The 10,464-nt window shown below is 57.3% G+C and overlaps 1 protein-coding gene across 1 annotated transcript; it reads left to right on the forward strand.

Annotated features, from left to right (window-relative positions):
• The first annotated feature begins 1,411 nt into the window (after positions 1-1,411).
• INSIG1 (insulin induced gene 1) lies at positions 1,412-10,187 on the forward strand. The gene is made up of 6 exons (XM_053926692.1): positions 1,412-1,567; positions 1,987-2,406; positions 4,962-5,086; positions 5,986-6,152; positions 6,626-6,725; positions 8,483-10,187. The coding sequence occupies exons 2-6, from the start codon at positions 2,013-2,015 to the stop codon at positions 8,510-8,512; spliced, it is 816 nt and encodes a 271-aa protein (XP_053782667.1). The 5' UTR covers positions 1,412-1,567; positions 1,987-2,012; the 3' UTR covers positions 8,513-10,187.
• The last annotated feature ends 277 nt before the right edge of the window (positions 10,188-10,464 follow it).

A 10,464-nucleotide genomic window follows, 5' to 3' on the forward strand; every position in this document is an offset into this window, starting at 1 on the left:
GGTATGTGCCTTGCTCTGGAATCCAACTAGCGACCTTCCCATCTATGGGGCGAGGCTGCAACCAACCTAGTCACCTGGCCAGGGCTTGTTTTGGGTTTTTATGGTTTTTTTCACCCTTAGCCACAGACCCGAAGCTTAAGATGTCCCACTCGTGGTGTTTCATGCTGCCTGAGTTCTAGGTTGTTTTGGCGGAGGCAGTCTCTCTACCCTTGCTATCCCAGGACAGCACATAAGACCGAAACTCTTTTTTTAAAAAGATTTTATTTATTTAATTTTAGAGGGGAAGGTAGAGAGGGAGAGAAACATCAATGTGTGGTTGCGTCTTGTGCGCCCCAGACTGGGGACCTGGCCTGCAACCCAGCCAGGTGCCCTGACTGGGAGTTGAACCAGCGAACCTTTGGTTCACAGGCCGGTGCTCAATCCACTGAGCCACACCAGCCAGGGCAAGACCAAAACTCTACCTTGTGTTAAAACATCTTAAATAACATGCTCTTGCTGAACAAGAGATGGGTTCCTGGCTGGCATGGGCCTGCCCCGATATGTGGACGGCGTACCCATGCGGCAAACGAGATTCAAATACATGGCCCACCGACAAGATCGAACAGTATTTCATTCTTTCCTGAGCGGTGTCGTTGGTTTGCCTTCCAAACGTGAGGACAGGCAAGTGGGAACTGGAAGAAATTACTGTGTGAGTGGCATGTTTCTCATCTACATTTTCATAAAGGACTTGACATCACCAAAGGCTTCCGAGCCACTCTGGTCGCCTGCAAACGGAAAGCACCTTGAATGGCAGGTGCATCCCTGCACACACTCGCTTTCCAGGAGCAGGTGTGGCAACCATCAGGAGCCTCGGGGCGGGACGCAGAATCCAGGTCGGAGCACCATCAGCTGACCCAGCAGGTGCACTGACCACCTGTTAACAACAGAGTGGAAGACTCAAGGTCGGAAAGGACGCTTATCCATGGGCCAAGTGTGGGTCACGGTCACGCTCTAGATTCCAGGGGTTGCACCCTGGAGAAGCGCGGCGGCGCGTTTCTCCAAGCGGTTTCCGCTCGCCCCGGAATCCGCGCGGCACCGCCTCCCACCGCGGACGAGGGATGCGGCTGCACCGGGGCCGGGCGAGGGAGGCCCACAGCGCCCGCGCTCCACCAGCCCCTTACGGTGCCCCGCGCTGCGTCTGTCGGTAACTCCCAGCCCGGCGCAGCCCCCCAGCCCGCGCGCCTGCTCGCGTCCGTCCGCGCTCCCGAGCCAGCTGGCCGGGGGTGGCGTGTGCCTACGTCATATGGGCCGCCAGCCTCCGATTGGCCGCGGCCGCCTCACCAGACCGCGAGCGCTCGGGCGCGCGGGAGGGGCGGGGCGCGCGGAGGCCACGCCCCCAGGCACGCGAGCGGGGCGGTGGCCACTCCGGTCACGTGACCCAGGGCTCCTCAGCCTTCCTTATAAGCCTCGCGCCGCGCGCTGGGCGCCGCGGGCCCAACTCGAGGCGGTCCGGGCTGGGACCCTTCCGCGTCGCCTCCTCCCACACCTCCTTGGTCCGCGAGCCCGCGGGCGGGCGCCCATCTGCCAGGTAGGCGGGGCGCGGCGGGGGCCTGGGAGTGGGACAGCCGGCCTCTCGCCGGGTCTGCGACCCCGACCCCAGTCCCGGCGGGGGCGGCACCCCTGACCCCGTCGTCCGGGCCACGGGTCCCCTCCGCCCGCAGGGACACCAGTGCCCTTTGCTGGGCAGTCTGGGAAACTTTGGGGCCGGACGGGGCGTGCACGGGATACGTTCGGGCGGGAAAGGAGCCGACTGTGCAGCTCGCGCCTGCGCCCCCAGCCTCCGTCGTGCGCCCTGTGCCCTGGGCTCCGGGGGGAACAGCGTTTTCCTGGACGTGATGGCGGGAAATGAAAGCACAGCCTCCCCAGCGGGCCTCCCTGCCCCTGCCCGGCCACTTGGAAATGAACTGGGTCGCGACCCCGCCTTCCCAATCCTCTCTTTCCCTCCAGGACAGCCCGTCGCACTCCGGTGACTGATGCCCAGGCTGGACGACCATTTCTGGAGTTGTCCCTGTGCTCGCGGCGCCAGGCAGCGAAGCTACCCTACAGCCCGCGCCGGCGCGCTGGCGGCCAAAGTCGGGGACATGGTCACCTCCTCCGTGTCCGGCTCCGCGCTGCGGGCGGCCGGCGGGGCCCCGGACCCAGAGCCGGCTCGCGGGTCTGGGAGCCCTGGCGCGGGGGGCCAGGCCAGCCGCTGGCATCCCCACCTGCTGCAGCGGGGCCTGGTGCTATTCTCGGTCGGGGTGGTCCTCGCCCTGGTGCTTAACCTGCTGCAGGTACAGAGGAATGTGACCCTGTTCCCTGACGAGGTGATCGCCACCGTCTTCTCCTCGGCCTGGTGGGTGCCTCCCTGCTGTGGGACCGCGGCTGGTGAGTAGGAGTTTCAAACATTTTTTTTTTTTAAGTGTTTGGGAAACGTTTTCCAGGACTCTGGGAAACGCGGGTTTGAAAAGGGAGCCATCCGTGCAGGGGACAAGTGAGCCTCTCCAGGGCTGGCGTTCGGGGGAGGGGGTGGAGGGCTGCACCCCGAGCGCCAGCTGCAGGGTGGAGATGGAGACGGGCATCTGCAGCGTGCATACCGGGCACCACGGCCATGCAGCCAGGTCCTGGTCGCGGTTCTCGCAGTTTGGGACGCGGGCTGACACTCGGCCCGCTGCTGTGATTGGTCGCCCGAGAACTGGTGAGCGAAGGCCCTGGGCCGCCATTGGCTGCCGTGGCCACCACGCTACGGGCTGGGGGACCGAAAACAAACCGTCACGTGGGTGGGAGGCGGAGGCGGAGCCTGAGAGAGGCCTCCCCAATTCCTTCTGAGGGGACGGGAGGCAGAGCCCAGCCCTTCCCCAATCCTAGGGAGGGCGACCCTGCGTTCAGAGGGTGGGTTCCTGCCGCGCACCTGGTGGGGCACAGGTGCTGGAAACAACACAGGCTCAGGCTAAACTGTCGGTGCAGCGGCCTCCACGGGCAGATTTCTACTAGCTGCTGTGATGGGGAGGCTGAGTCACCCCCTGTCCGGGCCGCAGGGTACTTCTGAGAAGTCACAGAGCATATGCGGTGAACGCAGCCCCGCAGCTGCTTCCCGTGACCTCAACTCCACCACCGCGTGAAAACACAGAGGAGTAGGCCGGCCCTGTCCTGGGCTCCCCACAAACTCCCGGGGAGGGCCCCTGAGGAGGCGCAGGCCCTGCTGCATGTTCTGGCTGGCACCTCTGGCTGCCTCCCTCTGCGCCCCTCGCTTTGATGCCTCCTTATGGGGTACTTGACTCTGCTCCACTGCACAGAGGTGGACACTGGGTCCCGGGGTCAGCAGCCAGGTCCAGACTGGTGCCCTTAACTGCACGCTGTCTCCCTGCAGTCTGGGGTGTCCCCTGACCGTGGGGATGGGTCACACACTCACTGAGGACAGCCGGGGGGGGGGGGGGGGCAGGAGGCTTGGAGTGGAGCATGTTCTAGCCAGGACATGGGGTGGGGGGTGAGGGAGGTGGTAGTTTCTGAGCAGGGGTCAGGTGTGTTCATCTTGGTCCTCAAAGGAAGGGTCCTGCCTCATTTTTCTAGACCCTTTAAATATACGACTGTGCTGGTAAAAATTTTGTTTGAGAAATAAATCTCAATAGAGATTTCTATCTCAATAGATGGGGATTCTATCGTCCACACACATTTGGTGCAATAGTTTAATTCTTTGAATCAAAAACTTGATTTTAAAAGGTTTCGTTTAGGCTGTCTTTGTCAGGAAATACCAGGAATACTTGAAACAGTTCCTCATACCCTTTTTTTTTTTTCCATCTCAGCCAAGAGCATGAGGGAAACATTCCCAGCGCATTCCCCTACCTAGCCTTTGACTTGAAAAGGGGAGGGTAAATTACAGTGCAGTAAGTCACCGAGTTTCCGGTTCTGTTTTTCAAAGCTCCAAAGCAGAACTTGGTAAAATTGAGCATGAAATGGAAACTGAAAGTCTTTCGTTTGAGCTTTTGGCTGGAACTGTGTTTCTTGGTTCTCTGTTCCAGAACCTAAAGTAGTTTCCCCTCTTCCCGGGGACGCAGGGCAGAGCCTCTGCCTGGCTGTCTTGTCCCCCCATGGGGCCCACAGGCTGCATCCCCACTGGTCACCAGGCTCCTCACACCTTCCATTGACTTCTCTCCTGGGGTGCCACGCCTTCTCCCATCTGAATTCTCTCCTACTCTGAAGCTGTGCGTTTCTGTGTCTGTGAAGACTTCCTTGCTGTTTGGATCCCAGCCAGCTCCTCCTCTCTCTTTTTGTTACGTGATGTAACCCACATTTCACACAGGAACGGGCCCATCAGCAAGCCGGTTCTCTGCCTGGACCACGCACTTCCGCAGCTCTGGGCTCAGGCCCCAGGGACAGGAGCGTGCTTGTCCAGTGGCAGCGTGGCCCAGCATGGTGCGCGGGGTGCTCGGGGTCTCCTGTCCGGTGCTGCCCCCTGGGCATGGGTACGACCCAGATGTCGATGTGGGAGCAGCACCAAGGTGCCGGCTGGGGGGACGTTGGAACCGGCGATGGGACTCGCATCTCAAGTACTCATGGGAGCTCCCCTCTTTGTGGTAGGATGGAAGTCCCATGGGTGACGCAGACAGAAAGCGCTTCCGCAGGCTGTTCGGTGGTCTGCATTCCAGGCCCCTGCAGCTGAGCCTCTGCTCAACCCATGCCTGTGTTGAGCTGAACCGAACAACAGTGGTTTTGCTTTAAACTCCTCAAAACTGATTTTCGCGTGTGTGTTGGTACTCCAGGAGATCAAAAATACAAAACGAGTCTGAATTTCAGTGTTGTGTTAGAGCACGCACATCTAGGAGAAGCGCTGGTTTGCGTCACCTGTTAATGGCCACACAGAAAGCGTGTCGTGTTAAGCTGCTGTTACATCACGTTACATTATTCAGAGCGTGCTGACGCTGTTCTCTTCTCTCGTCTGACAGCGGTTGTCGGCCTGCTGTACCCCTGCATCGACAGCCACCTGGGCGAGCCCCACAAGTTTAAGCGGGAGTGGGCCAGCGTGATGCGCTGCGTGGCGGTGTTCGTGGGCATCAACCACGCCAGTGCTGTATCCTTCCATGGGCGCGCCGTGACCAGAGTGTGGTCCTGGGTCACGGGTGGAAGCGTTGCGTTACTCTGAATGAGCGTGTGCTGCCTGGCGGGTCGGCAGGACGGTGTTCCTCCACGTGCTTCACCTCAGAGCCTGTTACTTAGTTTCTACACAGCAGGAGTTTGGAACGTGGACCATCCCAAGCCCTTCAGTTTATTTCTGGAGTCGGTGAAAGTGCGGCCCGAGGCCAAGGGTACTGTTTTCCCTCCTCTGTCAGGCGGTATCTTGCTTCCTCGGAGCCCATTCTATAAATTCCTGTTTTGGCCTGACGGCCTTGCCTCGCGAGGACCTGGCTCCTGGGGCCCGGTGACAAGCAGTGCCAGGGCCACTGTTCCTCAGGCTTCTCCCGGGAGGCCAGTCCCCATGCTAGTCCGAGGACAGGGTCCTTAGCTCCAGGTCCCCAAGCTCCAGCATCCCCGGGTGGGGCGCATCACACAGAACAGAAGTGCATTTTTAGGAAGAAGGTCCGTGTGTCCTCGGTCTAAGTAGATTGGCAGCTCCTCTGGCACAAGCAGATGATATTTCCAAACCTGAGAGAAAGATAATCTCAGAGTTACCAGTTCTTGCACCTGCTCTGCCCCTACCTTACGGATGAGGTCACACAAGGACGCAGTAAGCCATCTTAGCCCCGCTCAGTCCGTGGCCCCTTGGCTTGTTGAGTCGGGTTTTTACCCAGTGACCCCAGAGAAGCTTCTGGATCGTGGGGCCCTTGCATCTGACCATCTCTGCTGCTCGCCAGCAGCTCTCCTGGGTGGAGGTCCATGTGTACAAGAGGAAAAGCTGTGTGGATTCCGGGGTTCTCTGTGTTTTCACCTTTATAAAAATCGCTACCTTTTCCTTAATTTCTGCCTCATCAGAAGTTGGATTTTGCCAATAACATCCAGCTCTCCTTGACACTAGCGGCCCTGTCCTTGGGCCTGTGGTGGACCTTTGACCGCTCGCGAAGCGGCCTCGGTCTGGGCATCACCATCGCCTTCCTTGCCACGCTGATCACGCAGCTGCTGGTGTACAACGGGGTCTACCAGTAAGCCCTCCCCCCCCCCCCCGAGGGCTTGCATTTGATTTATACAGACACACCATAGACTTAGGCGTGACATTCTCAGAAACGCTGCTGATCGCTGAGTCGCGTGTTGAAAACGCACCACCCACGGTGTCGTGTAAAGCAAGGTCCCCAGTCCCCAGGCCACAGACCAGCACCAGTCTGTGGCCTGTTAGGACCGGACTGTCCAGCGAGCCAGCGAAGCTTTGCTATTACTGCCTGAACTCCGCCTCTTGTCCCCCAACCCCCTGGTTGGTGAAAAATTGTTTTCCATGAAACCTGTCCCTGGTACCAAAAAGGTTGGGGACCACTGGTGTAAAGAGAAGCCATGCAGGAACAAGAATGTCACGTTCCGGTGTCACCAGCCCGTGACGGTTCCGGTCAACAGGCCCCGTGTATCCCACAGCAGGGCTCCCGCAAGGGTCAGCCCGGCCATCAGGCTTCCTCTCTCCCTGCAGGTACACGTCCCCAGACTTCCTGTACATCCGCTCCTGGCTGCCCTGCATATTCTTCTCAGGGGGTGTGACCGTGGGGAACATCGGGCGACAGCTGGCCATGGTACGTGAAGTTCTCATGCTCGCTCCAGGCCCTGGAGTCTGTGTGTGACAGAACTGCTTTATGGAATACACTTTCCTTTGTGTTGGCAAATGTCCAGTGGAGACCCAACAGCAACAGCTATTGAGAAAAGCCACACCACAGAGGTTGGTGGGGGGCCACCTGCGGGTCCCCGGCATGCAACTGCGGTTGTCACTGCTCACAGGACACTGCTGAGCTGTGACAGTGGGTATTGGTTGTGAGTGTCCTGCCTCCTCCTGCGGGGGCAGGTGACTTGGGGACTGGGTGGCAGAGGCAAACGGAGCCCAAGTCTGCCAACCCTGCAGGTGCCAGGGCAGGCCTGGGTCAGCATTGAGGGCAGATGGCACATCCATCCTGAAAGAGCAAGAAGCCGTCCCCCCACCCGTAGCCCGGGCCCAGCGCATCCTGGGAGCTGGCAGGAAGTGAAGTCGGGGTCCTGGGAACAGTTGTTCTTGGTAGTTAAAATTCTGAACACTTTACAAAAAGGAAGCTCAGTGTGGGCATTTCATTTTGAGTTGACTTTGACTTGAAGGCTCAAATAAAATGAGCTAAAAGTAGCAGCAGCAGCAGCAGCAGCAGCAGCGGCTGCTAGTGTGGGCGGGACCATTGCTCTCAGATAAATGCTGGGGCTTCCTCAGAAAACTTATCTTTGCCCCTCCTCTGGTGTTTTTACAACAGGATGTTTTCTGTGCCTGCCAGACTCCCTGCCTGTTAGTTTCTCTTCCCTTTCCTCCCCGAAGTGTCTGTAAATATCCCCTGAGAGCCATGCCTCCTGGGAAAGGCACATCCCAGCTCCCTGCTTTTCTCTCCTCCTCCAGGAAGCCCTCCGTCCACCTCCACCTGAAGGAAGGGTACCTGTCCTCAGGGTCATGGCATTTCCTGGGCCCCAGAGAGCCTTTTTTTGTTTTTTTTGTTTTCCAAACCACAGCCTTTCTAAAATTCAAGACTTGAATCGGGAGTGAAGGGAATTACTTTTGCTGCAGATTAAGTTGGGGCTGAAGAATGAAAAGTACATTTATAATTAGGGTCGTGGTAGAAAGCGGGGACTCCCTGGAGCCTTGACCGTCCCTGCCTCACTGTCGTTGCTCGTGGCACCTCTGGTTTGGGGGACTTCTCCCCACCCCCTGAAACCGCAGCAGGAGGTGGCCACACTCCTCCACCGGACAGATCCGGGCATGGCTGCTGCTATTCAGCCCCGGCTGCAGGTGGGCGTCTGTCTTCGGGGTGGTCAGCCTCGGACATGCTGTTCTCTCACCACTTTGGGCTGGGACATGGATTGGCACTTGGCTCCCGTCATCTGTCGAGGCAGCAGCCTCTTTAGAAAGAGCAAGTGACACATCTCCTCCTTGGAGAGGGAGTTAGGGTACGTGAGTTATACATCCCTAGTTTTCCTTCTTCAGAGAAAGGGAAAAACGAACAGGTTTCTTAGCTCCTTATATTTGTGAAGACAGGCTCGCTCTGCTCAAAATCCAAAAACTCATTTAAAACCCAGGAAACTGGTTCATGTCTTAGGATTGGGCTGCCCCGGCCCGGCCCTTAGCACCCACACGGTGGACATGAGAAGCAGACCTGGTTCTGTGTCTTGAGGGCCTGTCTGCTGCTCCCATCCCCCCATTTCCCGTCCCTATCACCTCGCCCCAGTTGGGGGACTTCTGCACCTGTCCCTGCCCAAGGTCCGCCTGGTGACCAGTTGGTATTACGTACTGAGCTCATCTCACCCCCTTTTTCTCTGTTCGTAGGGTGTCCCTGAAAAGCCACACAGCGACTGAGTCTTGCGCCCGCTGCTTCTGAAGGCACAGCCAGATGTGGGACAGAACCCAGAGCTCCGGACTGCGACGGAGACATCTCTCCTCCATGATCTGCTTTGAGGGGCCTGGCAGATGCACTGCTCCCGGGACAGCCCCGCACAGAGCGGGTGGGTGCAGCCCGGCCCTCCTGGAAACGCCGCCGTCTGTCCCGCGGACCTGGGTCTCTGGTTGGGGCAGGCGGGCAGCGGCGGCAGTTTCCGCGTGTTCGATGCCATTTATGTCGCAAAATGCAAGTTGCCATATTTCAAAGCCTTGAACTGAAAGTGCCAGTCCCTGCTCTCGGTTTGGGGCCACGCCCACGGTGGGGGGAGGGTCTTGAGGGCGCTTAGCCAAGGCTTGTGTGGTAAAATAGAAAGGGTATTCATTCAAAAGATTTTTAAAAATTGGGTTGTGTAAAACTACACAGCGGCGGGGCGAACACTCGCGGCCGCGCGTGCGTGCGTGTCCCACAGCCGGCTGCGCCCCCGCGGTGCTTGGCGCAGACAATCCGAGAGCAGAGGGCAGCTCCCCGCAGCAACGTGGGGATGGAGTCCGGTCTGCCCTGCGCTTTAGCCCTCGTCAGCCAGCCAGCCTGCCGGCCCATCGCCAATACTCCAGCGTCCGGGTAACGGCGCCCTCCCGCAGCCCTATGGGCTTCGCAATCTGTGATTGCTTAGTCCGCGTGCTCCGCCCCAGGCGCCGCTGCTGTTGCGCGAAGCTGTCGGTGAGCACAGCGCATGCGCGGGGCGGGGCCGGCCACGTCAGACCCGATCTGCAAGTGTTGGGTCGTTAACTTCAAGTGCAATGTGTACGAAAACCAAGCTGAGCCTTGTATTCTCCTGCGTATTTATTTTTTTTTTTTAACGTGTGAGATGTTAGAGAGAGGGTTCCCCATCCATCCATTTCAGCACTGCATGGAGGCAGAATTCAGCAATAATTTCTTTCAGGTGGGAAGTCCCTTCGTTGTGCCCTCCACTGAGCCCTGGTCCTTTGAAATACTCCGATTTTGTGGGTTTTAGTAAACCTGTTGTTTTTACTTACAAAGTTGTCTTTCTTTTTTTGTATATTGAAACTTCAGTGTTTTTGGTTTAAATTTTGTGAAAGCAGCTTGAAAGCGAAAAGACGCCTGGGATGGAGGCCAGCAGTTTTGTTGTTTGGGGGGAATCTCTTCCCGTTGATGGTACGTTACCCTGGCCAAGTTGTTTTAGAGGAATTTTGTTGAAAGGAAAAGAGGGTCGTTCTGAACCTGGCAATGACCCCTACACGTTTTCTAAAAGCCAGTGATTGGAGTGTGCAAAGATTTTTCGGCAGTGGTGTTGGCATTTTTTGAAAAATCAAGTTATTAGCTGAAAACGTTCATCAGATCTTCAAGTACACTTGCTGCATAAGGAACAAGTGTTTTTCTCTTCAACCGGAAGTAAATCTGTATCTGTCAAAAATAATGTACCCCAAAAATGTGGATCTGAACACTTTCTTTGCCAATACTGTAAAGCACGTGTGTGAACCAAAGCGATGCAAGTGTGAAAGTGTAAAGCGGTGTAAGGAGTTTGCACTACCCCAGATGGAGCGGCCAGGGAGCTTCCCATTCTAGATTTTCCGCATTGTGTTCTTTTTGCATTCATTTTTTTTTTAATTTCTATTAAAGGTTCAAAACCAACCATTGTATTGATGGGTTTTTCTTCGAAAGGCAGGGGAGTGTTCACATTTGGAATGGAAATATTTGATAGTTTTTCAAACTTCAGCTTCCACACGGCCTCTTGGGTAAACACCACACGTGGATGTGGTGCCCTTGCGGCGGAGAGAGTGTCTTCCGTCCCCTCCCACCGTCTTCACGCAGGCATGCTGTCCTCCGTCTTGGGGTGACAGGCCCCTTCTCTGTGGTCCAGATGGGTGTCTGGGGGTCTCTGGAGCCCAGGAGAGGGGCCACCGCCAGC

This window comes from Desmodus rotundus, chromosome 6 (assembly GCF_022682495.2).
Source record: "Desmodus rotundus isolate HL8 chromosome 6, HLdesRot8A.1, whole genome shotgun sequence".
In the NCBI taxonomy this organism is placed as follows: domain Eukaryota; kingdom Metazoa; phylum Chordata; class Mammalia; order Chiroptera; family Phyllostomidae; genus Desmodus; species Desmodus rotundus.